Source organism: Salmo salar, chromosome 16 (genome assembly GCF_965601325.2).
Source record: "Salmo salar chromosome 16, fSalSal1, whole genome shotgun sequence".
NCBI lineage: Eukaryota > Metazoa > Chordata > Actinopteri > Salmoniformes > Salmonidae > Salmo > Salmo salar.
The window spans coordinates 76,053,541-76,073,155 of record NC_138306.1 but is presented as its reverse complement, the minus strand read 5'-3'; the positions used below and the strand labels follow the sequence as shown (position 1 = coordinate 76,073,155).

General features: G+C 44.2%; 1 protein-coding gene across 4 annotated transcripts in view; it reads left to right on the top strand.

Moving 5' to 3' along the window:
* The first annotated feature begins 1,731 nt into the window (after positions 1 to 1,731).
* Positions 1,732 to 19,615, top strand: part of LOC106575556 (phospholipid-transporting ATPase IH) — a 61,937-nt gene continuing 44,053 nt past the window's right edge. For all 4 annotated transcript variants that reach the window (XM_082962938.1, XM_082962937.1, XM_082962940.1 and 1 more), the window contains exon 1: positions 1,732 to 2,202. In XM_082962938.1, coding sequence (XP_082819064.1) covers positions 2,164 to 2,202 — 39 coding nt within the window. In that variant the 5' untranslated portion in view covers positions 1,732 to 2,163. The remainder of the gene's footprint in view (positions 2,203 to 19,615) is intronic.

Below are 19,615 nucleotides of genomic sequence, written 5' to 3'. Positions count from 1 at the left end.
TGGGGCTCTGTGGGGTCTGTTTGTGTTTGTGAACAGAGCCCCAGGACCAGCTTGCTTAGGGGACTCTTCTCCAGGTTCATCTCTCTGTAGGTGATGGCTTTGTTATGGAAGGTTTGGGAATCGCTTCCTTTTAGGTGGTTGTAGAAATAACTTCTCTTTTCTGGATTTTGATAATTAGTGGGTATTGGCCTAATTCTGCTCTGCATGCATTATTTGGTGTTTTATGTTGTACACAGAGGATATTTTTGCAGAATTCTGCATGCAGAGTCTCAATTTGGTGTTTGTCCCATTTAAGTGAATTATTGGTTGGAAAGTGGACCCCAGACCTCACAACCATAAAGGGCAATAGGTTCTATAACTGATTCAAGTCGCTCTCTCTCAATTCAATTAGCTTTATTGGCATGACACTGTCCCTCATTATATGGCAGGCAGCAATGTAGTGCGCTGCCAACCCACACCTCTCTGCGTCCTCCCGCAACAGGACGGTTAGCCTATCCTCATCAGAGGTTTTTGAAACCTTGAATAAGGGTTTCAAATTTGGGGAAATGACACTCTCTAATTGTTTTATATTTGTGTCATTTTGTCAGGAAATGCAGCTCTGTTTTGGGTTCTGCTGTGGTGCAGTGGTTGCACAACTTCTCCTCAACAGGGTGCCATGTTTGTTTTGACTGTGTTGTAATTTGGTTTGATCTGATTGATTGGATGTTCTGGTCCTGAGGCTTCAGTGTGTTAGTAGAGCAGGTTTGTGAAATCTCTTTCTCCCTCTCTCAAACACACACACACTTTTTTTAATTTAAGTTTATTGTAGCCTGCATGTGCCAAAATGAATTAGGCTTTATGGTCCAAAACTTTACCTTGGTGCGCTGCCATGCATTAATGGGGAATTTGCCATTCCATTTTGTTTCTAACTCTTAGTGCAACAGTTTTGTGAATTAGTTAAGAACCTCTATAGGATTGGACCCTTTATTTCAATTTTCGCCTAAAATGACTTGCCCAAATCTAACTGTCTGTAGCTCAGGCCCTGAAGCAAGGATATGCATATGCTTGGTACCACTTGAAAGGAAACACTTGGAAGTTTGTGGAAATGTGAAAGGAATGTAGAAGAATATATCACATTAAATCTGGTAAAAGATGATACAAAGAAAAAAACAACTGTTTAGTATTTTTTGTTTGTTTTGTACCATCATATTTGAAATGCAAGAGAAAGGCCATAATGTATTATTCCAGCCCAGGTGCAATTTAGATTTTGTCCACTAGATTGCAGCAGTGTATGTGCAAAGTTTTAGACTGATCCAAGGAACCATTGTATTTATTTTCAAAATGTTTTATCAAGACTGCCCAAATGTGCCTAATTTGTTTATTAATAACTTTTCATGTTCAAAACTGTGCACTCGCCTCAAACAATAGCATGGTATTCTTTCACTGTAATAGCTAGTGTAAATTGGACAGTGCAGTTAGATTAACAAGAATATGCGCTTTCTGCCAATATCAGATATGTCTATGTCCTGGGAAATGTTCTTGTTATTTACAACCTCATGCTAATCGCATAAGTCTACATTAGCTCAACCATCCTCAGGGGACCCACCAATCTGAAGAAGTTTTAAGTGATTCTGCTGAGAAAAGACATGAGCATGCATGCCTGACCGAAACTGATACATTCCAGTTGGCAAGTGTGTGACACTAGAGTGCGCAAGCGCCTACGGCTCCCAGTGACGTAGCCTATGATGGAAGAAAAACTGTTATTTCCCACAGCCGAGAGCCAAGAAGATTACCGGCGCGAGGAAGGTGAGAGAGAAGGCAGGAGAGGAAAAAGAAGACGCTACTTCTGACTAGTAGAAGTAGGGGACTTTGCGTCTGAAACATTAGGGGAAAAGAATACCGCACTGGCTGCTGAATCATAGACTAACAAGTCAGCATATGAATGAAAGCAGAACTATGAAAGCGCGTGGGCATCTGAGCTTTACCTTTCATAGAGAGACCAATAGGTGACTGATCGTATAGGATTGCAATAGTCGCACCCAGACTATTATAGTTCTTAGGCAGAAAAAGGGGACCGTCCGAAAGTCATGGAGTATAGAGTAGAAATAAAAATTAGCTAGCGTCAAAAGATTAAAGAAGACGGCAAAAAAGAAATTGCTTGGAGCAGCTGGAACCTGTTAAAGAATGGATTTTAGCTCTATTCGCAAGTTCATCACCAGATGGGTAAGTAGCCTATTGCACTGAATTACTTTCTTGGAATCCATTTGGTTGTGCCAAAACAAAAGTCTATGGGGTTTAGCCTACTATTGCATAGTAGGCTACCAACTTGTTGGTCAGGTGGTTGCGGCTTTACAGTCTATTCTCAATTAAACATTGTTGCGTTTCTATGAACAATTCTGGGTTTACATTTCCCATGTTGCCCTTTACACTCGTACCCATATACCGGTTGAAATGGCAGATTTCCGCACTAATAAACTCCTAAATTGTAACGTAGTGGCTGTACAGGAACACTCTATACATGACGTCAGAGCTCTGGCTCTGCACTTCACAGAGCTGTGTGGGTTTTTATTTTTTAAATTTTATTTCACCTTTATTTAACCAGGTAGGCAAGTTGAGAACAAGTTCTCATTTACAACTGCGACCTGGCCAAGATAAAGCAAAGCAGTTCGACACATATAACAACAGAGTTACACATGGAGTAAAACAAACATACAGTAGAAAATAAGTCTATATACAATGTAAGCAAATGAGGTGAGATAAGGGAGGTAAAGGCAATAAATAGGCCATGGTGGCGAAGTAAATACAATATAGCAATTGAGTGTGCAAAGTAGAAATACTGGGGTGCAAAGGAGCAAAATAAATAAATACAGTAGGGGAAGAGGTAGTTGTTTGGGCTATTTACAGATGCGCTATGTACAGGTGCAGCGATCTATGAGCTGCTCTGACAGCTGGTGCTTAAAGCTAGTGAGGGAGATAAGTGTTTCCAATTTCAGAGATTTTTGTAGTTCGTTCCAGTCATTGGCAGCAGAGAACTGGAAGGAGAGGCGGCCAAAGGAGGAATTTGCTTTGGGGGTTTTGACTGACAGACTTTCTGAATGTGAGTACCACGCACGTCAAAAAGTTGCTCCATCCCTCCCGCCAATTGGGCAACATTTGCAAATGTTTTGTCTGAATAAATTAAGATGACTTAATGTACTTTTGAAAGATGAGACGGTGAGGATTACAGTAAATACCGCTTTGATGTCATACAAGCATGCCAAACAGTGAGTCCAAAAGTGAACTTCACATTTCGAAATTATAAAACTCATGTCGTATACAGTGTCAACGTTTATGATCACTATGTTTTATGTACAGTTACAAGATGACATGTCGTCAAACTCTCTGTTGTTCTGAACAGAATGAGACTGTTTATTGTGGTGAAAATTTGTCTTGGCACACGCACCTGAATGCACTAATAACTCCTTTCTATGTACACCAGAATGACCATCTGTTTCTCTGAATTGCCTTGTGAAAGCTGTTAGATCGTATTTTATAACTTAGCTAGTCATGTTGGCAATAGAACAAGCTTTCAGGTTATGCCCACCTGACCCAGATTGTGATTTATAACGGACCGTTTTTGGGTTGTGTAAACAACAACAGTAATTGTGTGACGGCGACGATTCAGCGTTGTGTTCCAAATGAAAGAATTACAAGTGTGCTTGCTCTAGTTCCTCAACGTCACAGCTAGGAGAGCAAAAAAAAAAAAACTTATAGTTGAAGACTCTTCTTTGAGTCATTAAAAGTGCATTGAAATAACTTAGGAACTGTGCACACTTTGGAGAGGTGAGGTGACTTGGAGACACCAGTTAGTCCTCTCACTCAAACCCTCGTCATGTTGTTGTTTTATGTTGCACCTACCCCACATTTTCCAGGAATAGTCTTATCAGGTTACTGAATGTGTCCAGAGTATTTTCAGATTTCGTTATCAACAAATGTGGCGTAAATGTAAAATGCACATAAACTGAAGTGTAATGTTGGATTTTTATTTTTTTGTCAGGTGAGCTGTTGTGTACTCACCTTTCGTCTCATAGTTTTCTCCAAACTTTTCCCTTTCAGTTACTACAATGGTTATGCATTTTAATATTACTTCTGTAAGAAACATTTCAATTTATCCCTATCCATATCGGCCAATTCCCTAGAGTGTAAAAGATTAAATAGGCTACATCATAAACATTTAAATAAATTAAGAAAGGAGTTTTTGTAATTGGTCGGTTTAAACTTTTTGAATTGCACAATGTCACTATCGTCTTGACTCTGTAAGGTGAAGAATGGACTCACTCTTAGAACACGGAAAGAGCAAATCATCATAGTTGCATTTAAACCACAATTTAAGTCTATAGGGTTCTAGAATTGTTTCCTCGAGCTTAACAGAGTAGTCACTTGTAGCCTATTAGCATTGTGTATTTAATTTATAGCCTAGTTGCTGACAAAATCATTCGTTGATATATATTTTTCTTCTGTCATCACCAGGAACCTGTGCTGACTGCTGATACAGCATCAATGTCACCTCATGTCTTTTTCATGAAATTGATTATGATATAAGCGCTCATTAGTCGGCAGATAGCCCAAAGTCAAACTGATGCACGCAATGACAGACGTAATTGACAGCACACGCCAAACCATCAATTCAGTATGTTTTAATCTAGGAAGAATAATGATTGAACACTGAATCATTGACTGAAATGTAAACATAACAATAATGGAATTGAACTCATGAGGAAGAGATCCCTGGTAAAGTTCTGTAAAACAACAACAACCCAAGAGTGCAAATACACACTTCTACCAATTTATTTCTGTTCTGTGTTGCATGTTAAAAGATGAAGCAAAAAATATTTCAGATGTTCATAAGTTTACATCAGAGGAGGCTGGTGGGAGGAGCTATAGGAGGACGGGCTCATTGTAATGAATGGAATTAATGGAACGGATTCAAAAATGGTTTCCATATGTTGGATGTGTTTTGATACCGTTCCATTTGTTCTATTCCAGCTTTTACAATGAACCCATCCTCCTATAGCTCCTCCCACCAGCCTCCACTGATTTACCTAAAGCAAACAAACACTCCTTCTGTCTTTATGACCAGGCTGGAACACATCCTCTTACCACACATCAGACCATATGTCTAGCATAGTTGTGTGGAGAATTACGTAATCCAGTGGTTTTAGGGCTGATGTGTGCTGCTGGGGAAATCAATAGGTTACAGCGGAGCCTATGGGCTGTGGGTTATCCAGTTCAGTACAGTAATGCGTGTTTGGCGCTAATCCAGAGGGCTGCTCCCATGAGCCCACGGGGTCCAAGGCATTTGGAGAAGCTTATGGACATATTACTGACTGTAGCCATTAGCTGAATGAAGGAGACATAGTGTGGTGCTCTCAGGTATTAAAGGGTAGCTGCCCAGTGCTCACACCTGGCTCTCTGGGTTTAATATGCTTACTGCTTATAGATCTGAATTGTGGCAGAGAGAAACTTCAGTTTATTACATTTTGTGCCTCAGTGATTATTTGTGATGTTTCACATGAAGTTGGAACACCTCAATAACATGGCATCTTTGGCTCAACAACAAAACGACACAGAACATCAGTGGACTAGTCGGGGTACACATGCGAGTCGTCCAGCGCGTCACCTCTGAAGGCTGTGACTGTAGCCGCGTGTTGAGACGTGTGTTTATCAGCAAACAGACGGGCTGACAGACAGACAGACTCTGATTCACACAGCCTCGCTCTGTTGAGGAATGATGGGCGTGAATTAAAGAATAGCAAATAGTGACGTCGTCTTGGTGATTGGCTACAAACCTACACCCATAGGACTTCACTACGTACATGACTATTGAATAACATACTGTAACTTTTGATGGACATCAATGGTGTCTATTAGAGAGCGGTCCCGTGACAGTGAGGAGAGGGAGAGAGGGAGGCAAGCTATTGGATGCAGTACGCACTGGGTTAGTTAGTCACGAGGGGACTGTGGAGAGAGTGAGAGTGTAATGTGTAACGAAAAGCTCGGGCCCCCCTGAACTTTGATCTAATGCGTAGTAATACTCTCTGGCGTGAGGAGAAAAAGAGGAGAGGAGAAGATTTCTACACACACACACACACACACACACAGTTATGCAAGTGTACCTTTTTAACTTGCCAATTTCAAATTTTCATTCCCACAAAAGTGTTCAAAGGCAGCACTGTAATCTTTGTAGCTGTCAGTTTGCACAAGGTGCCTGCTGTTCCTCTCCTGGTCGTCTTTTATGCATTTCTCCATCATCTCCTCCTTTTCAACCTGTCCTCTTCACCCCCACTCTGTCTATGATGTATTGGTGGGTTATGAAACCCAAATACTAATTCATCCATAGAGCTGAAGTCGTGAGTGAAATTGCTGTTTCTTACAGTGATGAGGCTCGTTGTACAGACTTTTTTCTGTGTGTAGCAACATGTTTTAGGCTCATCCCCTGACAATGGCTTGTTATTGATGAATACATTATTCCTTTGGGGTAATTCCCATTCCCTCGGGAATGTGTTCTGCCTCAGGGGAAATCAGCCAGGACACAGGAATCAGGACATTATCAATGATTCTGTCATCAGTCTCAGCCAATGGCATCTGTTCTCTATTCAATTATTTGGTTCTCGCAGCAGCTACTCTTCCCTATTCCTGAGGGTTCACTCAAAACACAAGTACATACATAGAAACAACAACAGCATAGAGACAGTAATGCATTATTCATTAACACAAAGGTGAGCGATGAAACATGTATGAGGCAGATCAGGCGACAGACAGACACAAGCACATAACAGTAACACACTGGTCAATACTAGTAAGGTGGGACAGAGCCTGAAACTCTCGGGCCGTGGTTGTTTGGCTGCTGACTAATCTGCTCGGCTGGACAGGAAGTCTCTCTCCTGCTGACTTCCTGTCTCCTGGGGATTAGGTTAGGAGTGGGGGAGTTCTCTCTCTCTCACGCTGTCCACATAGATAGATAATCTCATTTATACTCGCCAGGGGGAGGGACCTTAATGAAGCACTAGAACCATGTCATGATGTAATAGGGTCATGTTGTTGAGAGGTGATTATGAGCTGAATATACAGACATGTAAATGATCATATCTGACTGCACAATGGATCTCTCCAACTGGGACAAGAAGATATTGAATTAATTTGCTTTGAAAGGGAAACTCATGAGCATGTAATGTTACCATTATGTAATGTAGCCTACACTCTGTTACATTAGATGTACTGTGTAGCATGTTCTTAGTGTTTTAATTATTCCTGATAGTCAGTAATACAGTACTACAGCATCTGTGTCCACCAGTGGGATATTTACACAGGGTCTACTGCCTATGTGTGGTGTTGTGACTGTTTGGCTGTGTTTCTAGGGACAGAACGGGACAGGGGGGACGGTTTGGGATTAGTAGGATCTGAGCTAAATGGATAACGGGCCATGACACCACTTGTCGTTAGTAGTTAGACTTAGGATCCGGTAAGGGGTTTCTAAAGTTCACACAAACATTTTATCTGATCAAAAAATGAAGTTGTTGTTGTGTAAATTACATAAATTCAAAAGCTGTACTGTACATTACAATATGATGTAATATGCTTGGTCTCTTTTAAAAACATTTTTCTGAGATAAAGGAAAAAAAAGCTCATTTCCTTGATGTAGGCTTGCTGCATGAAAATACTATGCAACTCTCAATGGACATGAGTACGTATTTCTCCTGATGACCTCACTCATAGAGCTTCGACTCAAGCTTCCCGTATTGATCTGGCTGTGGCCAGGTTAAATAGCAGTATTATGACTGTGTGAGCTGTGTAATCACAGTGTTATCACACCTCGCTGCACCCACCCTCTGTGTCTCTCGGCCCAGGTTCTTTCAGCCAGGTGGAAATAACCTGTGACTTAACACCCTCATACTGTACGTGTGTCTGTCTGCCTCTCTGTGCGGACAGACTGGACTACTTCTTGAACAGGGATTCACAGAGCTCCTCCTTAATCCATTTTGTCTTGTTGCTCTCCTTTAAGTATCCGGTTAATTCCTTTCCATCCAATAACATTCTACTTTCCATTCATTTGGTCCCAACATGGTGCCCATCATAATTCTAGAATCTCAAAGCAAGTTGACTACCAAACTCTGTATATCTTTGGCCCTGCCTATAACTATGGAGCTGCTCCAGTATTACCAACTGTACTGCTGAGTATTAACCTACAGGGGGGCCCTGTGGACCAGGGGGGCCCTGTGGACTAGGAGGGCCCTGTGGACCAGGAGGCTGATGATGGATTACAGTGATTTAATGGAGCAGAAAAGGCCACATCAGGAGAGATTGAGCCAGTGAGTGTTTGGACTTGGTAATGTCCCACGTGTTGGTTCCGGGCCCTTGGATAGGAACACTAAAGAGTGCTGATAAAGGGGGGCATAACCCTTAATGCCGTCCCCCCTCAGAGAATCATATCTCACTACACAGCACACACTCATTCTTTAGAGATCATACAGAGACGGGAACATTGCTCAGGTGTGTCTCAATAGTCTGAAATGGCTTTGGGCTCAATTCAATCAAATCTCAATGACGGCACTCCCTTTCTTTTAACAGTGTTTTGTTATTAGGTCACTGGTCCCAGAGCCCTGAGGGAGCTGCTCAAAACCTGTTCCATGTGATCCAACTGAAACCGTTCTAATCTACAGTGATGTCAGGATGAAAGCAGCCCAGCACGACACATTCAGAAAACTGAATGTAGATAGAAATATGATAGAACACAGTGTGATACAACATTGTCCATTCTACACAATACATTTCTATGTGGATGGATCGTTCAGGACATTCTGTCCTAGAGAACAGAGCCCCTCTACCTATCCACAGCAGTGTCAGAGGAGAATGAGCCAGCCTAGCACAGCAGACAGTGGTGATGTAATAGCAATGGATGGTGGATGAGCGTTTGTCAGTTTGATAGGACCTTAGTGAAGTGACGCGTGAAAGTCCTCGCTGTTCGAATAGGAGAGATGCTCAACTTCTAGACTTGATGAACTGCACGCTCAGCCTGGAAATACATTATGAGAGAGCTTGACATTCCCTTTGATCTATTATGACTGCTATTAATCAGATTATTGACGAGCGACTAGTTACAACAGGAAGTCCCTCCTCACGGTCCCCTGCTGGGATGGAAATGAGGAGCTAATGGTTAAATAATTGTCAGAATTCTTGAAGAATGTGCCATGACAACTTGGAGACACACTGTCTGTCCTTGGAATAAATTGTGTGAATGAGAGTAAGATGGAGAGTGGGGGGTGTCTTGAGCCTCCTTGAAACAGACGGTCACTGAGTAAAAGAGGAAGAGATGGAGAGAGGAGGTGAAAGAGAGGGGGGAGTGGCTGAGGGCACAGGGGGCAGCTTTATTTCACGGCTGATAGGGAGCTAATGAAACACACTGAGACATAGTACTATTTTATCCACTGTGTCAACACCATAGGTGAGAGCCCTGGTGCAGCGTACCATAATATAGATCCTGTTCCCACAGTGACGACCAAGGACATCAGGGTTCATGCACCCAGCTCTCTGGCCCGTGTCTGGACGAGCGGAGCGGAAAATCGGTGTGTGATCCCCTTTAAAACCCCTTTTCAGGGTTATAATGGAGCACAAAGACTAGTTCGATTAGAAGTCAATGGTTGGTTCTATAGACGTCACGCTGCTGATGTGTTTAGGCTGGGACCTCTGACCTTTCAATATTGGTTGTCGTCATATGTTAAACACTCGTGATTGACTGTCTATGGTTTGCCTGTCATACATAATGTACAAGAAAGGTCGTCTGAAAACTAGAACAAAGACATGGCAGTCTGAATTTTAACTTTGGTCTTCATCACTTTAGGATGTGTTCTCTGCAGCAGAAAACTGATAGTGTCAAAGTGTCTTTCCATTTTGAAATGGAAACACACACCATCTCCTATTAATCAAAAATAATTATATTTTCCTGAATTGTACCATGTTCTAACAAGATCCTGCTACAACTCTGTTGTCTCTGATCATCAGAGGAAGACCTCGGTCTCGTAGAGGAAGACCTCGGTCTCGTAGAGGAAGACCTCGGTCTCGTAGAGGAAGACCTCGGTCTCGTAGAGGAAGACCTCGGTCTCGTAGAGGAAGACCTCGGTCTCGTAGAGGAAGACCTCAGTGTAGAGAGAGGGATTTTGTTTCCCTGGACTACTGGGTCATTGGATCATCATGTGACCGCCCACCAGCCAGGAGGCCTGGGGTGAGACAGCAGCATTACACACACACACACACACACACACAGGAAAAGGGGAAAGGTTTTGTCGACTGAAGCCGGTTGAGGGGGATTTAACAAGTGAATTAATAAGGGATCATAGCTTTCATGCAGAGCTGCTGTGAAGGAAGTTGTCAAGAACGTGAGTTTGAGTTTATACAGGAACTCCCGTCCCCACCTACCATCAACCAATCATTATAGCTATACGAAACCCCACCCTGTGCAATTGGGTCCTGGACTTCCTGACGGGCCGCCCCCAGGTGGTGAAGGTAGGAAACAACATCTCCACTTCGCTGATCCTCAACAATGGGGCCCCACAAGGGTGCATGCTCAGCCCCCTCCTGTACTCCCAGTTCACCCATGACTGCGTGGCCATGGGTGATGTCGATTTATGGCAGCCCCCCGCACCTCTCTGATTCAGAGGGGTTGGGTTAAATGCGGAAGACACATTTCAGTTGAATGCATTCAGTTGTACAACTGACTAGGTATCCCCCTTTCCCTTTCCCAAACTACCTGCCCTCCAGGACACCTACAGCACTCGATGTCACAGGATCATCAAGGACAACAACCACCCGAGCCACTGCCTGTTCACACCGCTATCATCCAGAAGGCGAGGTCAGTACAGGTGCATCAAAGCTGGGACCGAGAGACTGAAAAACAGCTTCTATCTCAAGGCCATCAGACTGTTAAACAGCCATCACTAACATAGAGTGGCTGCTGCCAACATACAGACTTGAAATCATTGGCCGCTTTAATAAATGGATCACTAGTCACTTTTAATAATGCAACTTCAATAATGTTTACATGTCTTGCATTGCTCATCTCATATGTATATACTGTATTCAATACCATCTACTGCATCTTGCCTATGTCGCTCTGTCATTGCTCATCCATATATTTATATATTCTTATTCCATTCCATTGCTGCACCGTCGGAACTAAAAGCACAAGTATTTTGCCACACGCAATAACATCTGCTAACCATGTGTATGTGACCAATAAAATTTGATTTGATTGACCTGGTAAGTCTGTCATGGAAAGAGCAGGTGACCTTAATGTTTTGTACATTCAGTGTATGTGTGTGTATATTTGTGTCATATCCTGTGATCAAATATCACAGATGATCGTGTTCGTTGTCCACATATTGTGAGTGGGCTGAGGCACCATAATGATACAAGTATTACAATTCGCTTAATTGCCTAATCTGATCTCACAAAGACATTATTTTTCAACTCTTACTTTGCGAGCTCCGTGAACTTCAGAACAGATTTCCATTTTTTCATTATCACTTCCCTACCATGTCCTTTTGTCTCTGCGTGCTTAGAAATTCCTCAGTCTAGGCCTGTAATCTGCTAAATGATCTATTTAAAGATAGCTGGCTCTTGCTAGCAGCCTTTTGTCTATCAAACGCCTGGTGAGGTGAGTGGATACAATGTGCCCACAGATCGATTTGAAGCGTTTAGGAGAGAAGAGCGAGGCTGCTATCAGGCTGGTGTCAGTGATCTGACGGAGAGGTATTGGGTTGTTATGCCTGGCTGCACATTGAGTGTGAGAGAGATTTCTGCTAGTCAAAACAATTCAGCTTCAAGTCAGAAAAAAATAACCTCAACTCTCTCCGTTCAAAACTTTTACTGGTATCGATTTTCAATGTTTTCATTCAAACGAATGAAATAAAGGGTTAAAGGAGTCAGAGCTGTGACTGTGGTCTGTGTTGTCCCCTAGCTGGCTCCTAGCTCTATGACAGGGAGGTTCCTGACAGGTCGAAGCTATTTTTGGTCCTGGCTTTAGCTGTTGAATGTTTTATAGGTAGTAGGAGATTGACTGGTGCTGCTAAGGTGAGAGTGTAGTGAAGTGATGCCACAGGGCCAACACACACACCTGGCTCTAGTCTGGAGGATTAGATAACACCACAGACAGAGAGCCTTAAAGGCTCTGTATGGTCAATCTGACGTCTGCAGTGGCTGTACAGCATTTACTGAGATACGGCCTCTGCAGAAGTCAGGGCATGTACACTTCTTACACTTCGCGGAGCAGAGCTGTTGTGAAGGAAGTTGTCAAAGAAGTGTTTGTGTTTATACAGGAAGTCCCAATCATGTCAATGCGGAGCTTTACGGCGCCCTCCACATTGTTACAACATGTGGGCGGTGCACGGCGATGTAACCTTTTACACTGAGATCAGAGAGACACTTTCACTGTGATGCTCTCACTTACACCTCCACTAGGTTTTTGAACACAGCCCTGGACTTTCTGGCATTTCTGTTTTGGCGTCTGTTCTATTGTCATTTGATACATTCTTAGCTACTTTTATTTAGTCAGGGGAGTCCAGTTGAGACCAGGGTTCATTTTCAATGGTGGCCTGCGACCACAAAGCAAAAGATTTAAAGAAATATAACAAGATCCAATAACAAGTACATTACATTAGAACATCACCAGCATCACAGCCTTCATTAACAAGTTACTAAATCAATCAGTCTAAAGTATTGCACACCTCTGTGAACTCATTCATCATCAGGGTTTCAATCGGCCCTAGTGGCACCAGGGAATCTAAATGTAATGAGTTTTGTAAGTGATTCCAAAAATGTGGAGCGTGAAAACTAAAAGCGGATTTACCTAATTCCACGGAGACCCGAGGAATCTGAAGAGTTAACCAACCCTGTGAACGGGTTTGGTATCTCATTCATTTATATGTTGGAAGCTAGTGTAGTTTTATAAAGTTTGAATTGATGGGAGTGGAGGTATAATCAAACCTGGCTGAGCACTGAGCTCTGAGGTGTTCCTCAGTGCATGTGTTCAGTAGGGCTGAGCAGATTTACCCCTGCTGAAGGGTCAGCTGGTCTGATGCCACCACACAGTCCCCCATCACATGACTAAGGCCTGTGTGATCATGTGACTGTTTAGCTCAGAACAGAACTGCCTCTATGGTGTAACATGCACACTAGTGTGACCATGTAGAGGATCAGTCATGGGGAGCTTTGTTAGGATTCATATCTGTGTTCAACGGATTACAAAGGCTAAAATCTTTTGGCGACAAAATCTAGAGTTTTTATGTGCACTTGGTTTGAGTGTTGTCGGGTTGACTTGAATGGAGTTGAGTTGGATGTTTTCCTGTCTCTGGAATGCTGTGTGTGTGTGTGTGTGTGTGTGGTAGCTTTAGACAAAGGAGGTTTGTTTGAGGAAATTACACAGAGACCATGTGAGTGGATGCCTGGCTACTGTGGCCGTCCTGGGATTAATGTTCTCTCAGACACACTGCCTCTTAGGCCTGGAAAACACACACACCACACACACACACACACACACGATAGCTGGAGAGACCGAGCAGGAAGAGAGACAGAGAGGAGAGGACCAAACCTGGCACCACTCTATAGACGAACAGACTAGCTGCCGTCACAGCCGTTCCTGGGAGTCATACTGCTTATGAACGCACTGATAACCTGCACCTTTGTTACTCTGCACCTTTTCCACTTGACGTTAGTAATGCATTGTGATGAAAATGTTCTGTGTGTATCCAATCGTATGTTTGTAATTGTCACGACTTCCACCGAAGGTGCCTCCTCCCTGTTCGGGCGGCGCTCGGCGGTCGTCGTCGCCGGCCTACTAGCTGCCACCGATCCCATTTTCCTTTTCGTTTGTGTCTGTCTGTTTTTTCACACCTGTGTTCAGTTAAGTTGATTTCGGTGGGTTTATATACACCCCGCTGCATGCTAGGCTTTGTGCGGGATTATTTGTGTGTATTGCATGTTAGGGGTGCGTGCCTGCACCACGGGGTTTCGATTTATTTTCGGTAAATGTTACCATGTGCTTTCGAGACTTTGTTTTTGGAGTCGAGGTTTCTCCTCCGTGTGTGCGGTTTATTCCCTGTGGGTGGCGACTACATTTGTGCGTGTTTTTCCCACTTCTTTGTATTGTGAGTTCAGGACCACCCTATTAAACGTTGTGTGCCACTGGAACTTCTTGCTCTCCTGCTCCTGATTCCTACACCCCCCCCCCCCCTCCTACTAGGAGGCATTGTTACAGTAATAACCTGTCTTGGTTGGGTTCATGCGAGTGACAGATTGACTAAGCAGTTAGGCGAGTGAGTTAGTGAGTTTATGAACCTCTCCGTCCGTGATAATACAGATTGCCTCATTTACTTGACATTAGTAATGAATCATACTTTGAGGAACAGCATTTTTGTTTCCCGTCCAAGCATTGACAGTGAAACAGCGTCTGTCACAGTGTGCCATGAATCAGTAGGATAATATGATCAGTCTTCTCCCCATGTAGCAGACGACCAGTCGGCATTTCATGGAAATAGACTAATTAGTCTGGTTCCATCCTGCTACAGCCTAATATCCACCACTTCACACCCCCTGGAGCCTGTCTGGTCCTGCCTGGGACAAAACACAGCCTTGGGAACACTCAGCTCTGGGTGGACTGACTTATAGCCCTGGGACTGGGACAAGTCGGCCTCTACAATAACAAAGAGCCTGGGACACTGGGACTTAGGTGTTGCTGTTTCCTATCACTCTGTGCTCTTGTCATTCCCTGCTGACTACAGTATCTCTGACTATGCTACAGGGTTACAGGTAGAACACGTTCCTTCCACACATCAGTTGTTTACTGCTAACCCCAATCAGCTGAGCAGATCCCAGAAAACACTATGACCTGCAAACACTATGGTTTATCACTTATCACTGTGGGTTCCCCATGTGATACCTCCAAGATGGCTACGATATCATCTTGTGCCATGGCCTGTGTGTGTAGTGTCTCCTGGAACAAAAGGAGGAAGTGAGAAGATGATTTATGAGGAGATGGTGTAGCGAAGGCCCAGGAGGTTTGGGCTAGTATAGCTTAGCATAGCCTCTTCCTCTTTCCTACCCTCTGTAGCATGGAGGAAGGAGTTTATTAACAGAGTGATTCAGCAGCTGTCCTGCACTGAGCCGTACAGCAGACTACTGTATGACTCCATGCGTGGTGCTGTCCTGCACTGAGCCTTACAGCAGACTACTGTATGACTCCATGCATGGTGCTGTTCTGTACTGAGCCTTACAGCAGACTACTGTATGACTCCATGCATGGTGCTGTCCTGTACCGAGCCTTACAGCAGACTACTGTATGACTCCATGCATGGTGCTGTCCTGTACCGAGCCTTACAGCAGACTACTGTATGACTCCATGCGTGGTGCTGTCCTGCACTGAGCCTTACAGCAGACTACTGTATGACTCCATGCATGGTGCTGTTCTGTACCGAGCCTTACAGCAGACTACTGTATGACTCCATGCGTGGTGCTGTCCTGCACTGAGCCTTACAGCAGACTACTGTATGACTCCATGCATGGTGCTGTTCTGTACTGAGCCTTACAGCAGACTACTGTATGACTCCATGCATGGTGCTGTCCTGTACCGAGCCTTACAGCAGACTACTGTATGACTCCATGCATGGTGCTGTCCTGCACTGAGCCTTACAGCAGACTACTGTATGACTCCATGCATGGTGCTGTCCTGCACTGAGCCTTACAGCAGACTACTGTATGACTCCATGCATGGTGCTGTCCTGTACCGAGCCTTACAGCAGACTACTGTATGACTCCATGCATGGTGCTGTCCTGCACTGAGCCTTACAGCAGACTACTGTATGACTCCATGCATGGTGCTGTCCTGCACTGAGCCTTACAGCAGACTACTGTATGACTCCATGCATGGTGCTGTCCTGCACTGAGCCTTACAGCAGACTACTGTATGACTCCATGCATGGTGCTGTCCTGTACTGAGCCTTACAGCAGAGTATGACTCCATGCATGGTGCTGTCCTGTACTGAGCCTTACAGCAGACTACTGTATGACTCCATGCATGGTGCTGTCCTGTACTGAGCCTTACAGCAGAGTATGACTCCATGCATGGATGGTGTGTTGTTTAATTAACACTAGGCTACACATTCTATGAACCACGTGTGTGGAATGCAGTTAGTTCCCAGGCCTATGTTTCCTCATGCCCCAAATGTCATTTCACTGCAACATTACAATTCCATATATGTAGCTGACTAAAAGACTTGCTGTATGTGCAACTCTGATCATGTAAAAATGTAGTGTGAGCATTTATTTTGATTGAATAGGACAGGAGTGGATATGTAGGCTGAGTTACTGTAGCCTCCCTCAGCATAAGGCTCTATAGACAGATCCCTCTACCTCTGTCAGGTGGGCAGCTCTGCTACTGTGTCTGCCCTGGTGACCCAGATTGACACAGAAGTAGGTGAATGTCTTTCTCTATGAAACTCTGTCCCCAGAGAATAACCAGCATGTTAACAATACGGTGCTGATGTAGAGTTTATGGTGTAGCATTAACCCATAAAAACGAATAGGGAACATATGTGGTTTGTATAGCAACGCAGTGTCATAAGCCTTTTTCTATTGGCTTTTTAATGCAACAGTCACCTTCAGTGTGCAGGAGTATTGATGGTATGTCAGCAGTGTAGTTATGGCATTCCAGAGTTGGGCTGGTTCAGTGTGACATAAAGGCTAATGGGAACCTGGAGCAGGTATCACACCCTGGCTTCCTTTCCTTGTCTCCTTTCCTCTTCAGTGATATGAAACAACTGGGACAGCGAGATGTTTTCTCCAAAGACAATCTCTCATGGACTGTTTAAACTCCTTAGTTCACTGTTAGCTCATGACTGGGAAACAGTGCAGTGTCACGCAATACCATTCAACTGGAAAACTCAAGTGTGTCTGTGTGTAACGAGTGACTCAGCTAGTAGTACTATAGTTCTCTGGGCTCAGCGCTCTGTCTCCCACAGTAACAGTGGGGAGGAGGAGAGGGGAGTAGGGGAGAGTAGGGGACAGGAGGAGAGGACGGGAGTAGAGAAGGAGAGGAGAGTGTGCCTGCTGTTGCATGTAGTAGCTCCTAGGTCGTCATTTTATTTAACCTTTATTTTACTAGGCAAGTCAGTTAAGAAGAAATTGTTATTTACAAATGCGGCCAACCTAGAGGCAAAAGGCCTCCTGCGGGGACAGGGGCTGTGATTAAAAAAATCTCTATATATACATATATATAAGGACAAAACACGTCACGACGAGAAACAACTCTACATAAAGAGAGACCTAAGACAACAACATAGCAAGGCAGCAACACAGCATGGCAGCAGCACAAAACATGGTACAAACATTATTGGGCACAGTCAACAGCACAAAGGTCAGGAAGGTAGAGACAACAATACATCACGCAAAGCAGACACAACTGTCAGTAAGAGTGTCCATGAGTCTTTGAATGAAGAGATCGAGACAAAACTGTCCAGTTTGAGTGTTTGTTGCAGATCGTTCCAGTCGCTAGCTGCAGCGAACTGAAAAGAGGAGCGACCCAGGGATGTGTGTGCTTTGGGGACCTTTAACAGAATGTGACTGGCAGAACGGGTGTTGTATGTGGAGGATGAGGGCTGCAGTAGATATCTCAGATAGGGGGGAGTGAGGCCTAAGAGGGTTTTATAAATAAGCATCAACCAGTGAGTCTTGTGACGGGTCTACAGAGATTACCAGTTTACAGAGGAGTATAGAGTGCAGTGATGTGTCCTATAAGGAGCATTGGTGGCAAATCTGATGGCCGAATTGTAAAGAACATCTAGCTGCTCGAGAGCACTGGGGATGACAGTAAATTATATTACCTTCTATTACCTCTGCACATTGATCATTATGTAACGGCCGTCGTGAAAATGAGACCAAGGTGCAGCGGAGGATGTGTTTATCTTTCAAGATATTTAATGGAACGCATGAACACTACAAAATAAACAAAATGACCCGCAACAGTTCTGTCCGGTTACACACTAAACAGAAAACAATCACCCACAAACCCCAAAGGAAAAACAGGCTGCCTATGTATGACTCTCAATCAGCAACAACGATCTACAGCTGTTCCTGATTGAGAGCCACACACGGCCAAACCAAAGAAACAAACCAACATAGAAAAATAAACAGAACGCCAACCCATGTAACACCCTGTCCTAACCAAAATAGAGAACAAAAAAACCCCTCTCTATGGTCAGGGCGTTACACATTACCATCCTGCCTCTCCAAACACACTGGCACGGGCACTGTTGTTCTAAGCGGTGGAGAGGGTGTTGATTTCAGACTACCAACCACACGGTTGCCTAGAATGAGTCACACCAACCATCTCAGTTCTCCCCGTACATGGAACACAATTCTGACACACTAACATCTTGGTTGGTAGTTTTGAAAATCAGCCTGGCCTCCAGACAGAGCCTGATGATGACTATAATAGCAGGAACAGCCATATGAAGGTGCAGGGGGGCTGGGGAGGCCTGATCTCTCAGCACGGTCACATTTTCAAAATGCAACAGTCAGTGAGCGACGACAAAGCCCTGGGGGATCTCACACGGTCAGCCTGGCCGCTCATCCAGATTGAGTCTTTTAGACTGACCTGCCTGGCTGCCTGCCTGCCACTGCTCTGCTTTGCTCTCAGGGTTTTAAGTGAATATAGTTTGATGTCATCTACTTTACATGGCCTCACACTCACTCACTCACACACACACACACACACACACACACACACACACACAGTGGGTTAATGGCTGCTGAAACATCTGGCCAGCCACGCTGGCTGTGCACACGCACACAAACACACACATCCTCACTAGCACACACACCCTGCACATCTGGCCTACGATGCTGCTGGGCTCAGTAAAGCCTATTAGCTGTGTTACCAGAACCAGGAGGCTGGCCCCTATGGTCCCACAGAGAGCAGAAGATGTAGACAGAAACACCATGGTAGATCAGGCCTGTTTTGCATTCCCTTTTCCCTTTGCAAATCACTCCAATGGGTACAGTATGTGAAAGAGCCACATGGTAAAGAGTAGTGACAGCATATTACCTTCATGTTGTTTTGCATCATGTTATACACAGTGACCCTGAGGCCGTGGCAGTAAGGCAGTTGATGTATTGTGGATCAGTCTGAGCTTGTTTGGTAGGGCTGTTTATCTCCAGGCAGTACGAGACACTGACAGATGGAGAGCACAGAAGGGCTGTAATCTGTGGGGTGTAATCAACCCACAGACAGAGTACAGTAAGGCCCATCTGCAGAGCTACAGAGTTCAGCTAACTATTCTCCATTTTGACTCGGAACGTTCCATGACAGTAACGTTCTAAGTGGTCTCTCTACAATTTGATTGTTTTGGAACCACAGAACTTTTCCAAAGCTTGGACTGAAAAACGGAACGGTTAGGGTTTTCTCAGGAGTTCTCAAGATTCTAGTCATCTTGAGCAGGACTCCCTGGAGATCTGGTGATTTACAGTAAGTTCTAAATGGCTCGGACAGAGAGAAAAGAGAGAGCAGAGGAACACAGGTACCTTGGAAGCAGTCTGTGGTGAAAATCCTTTT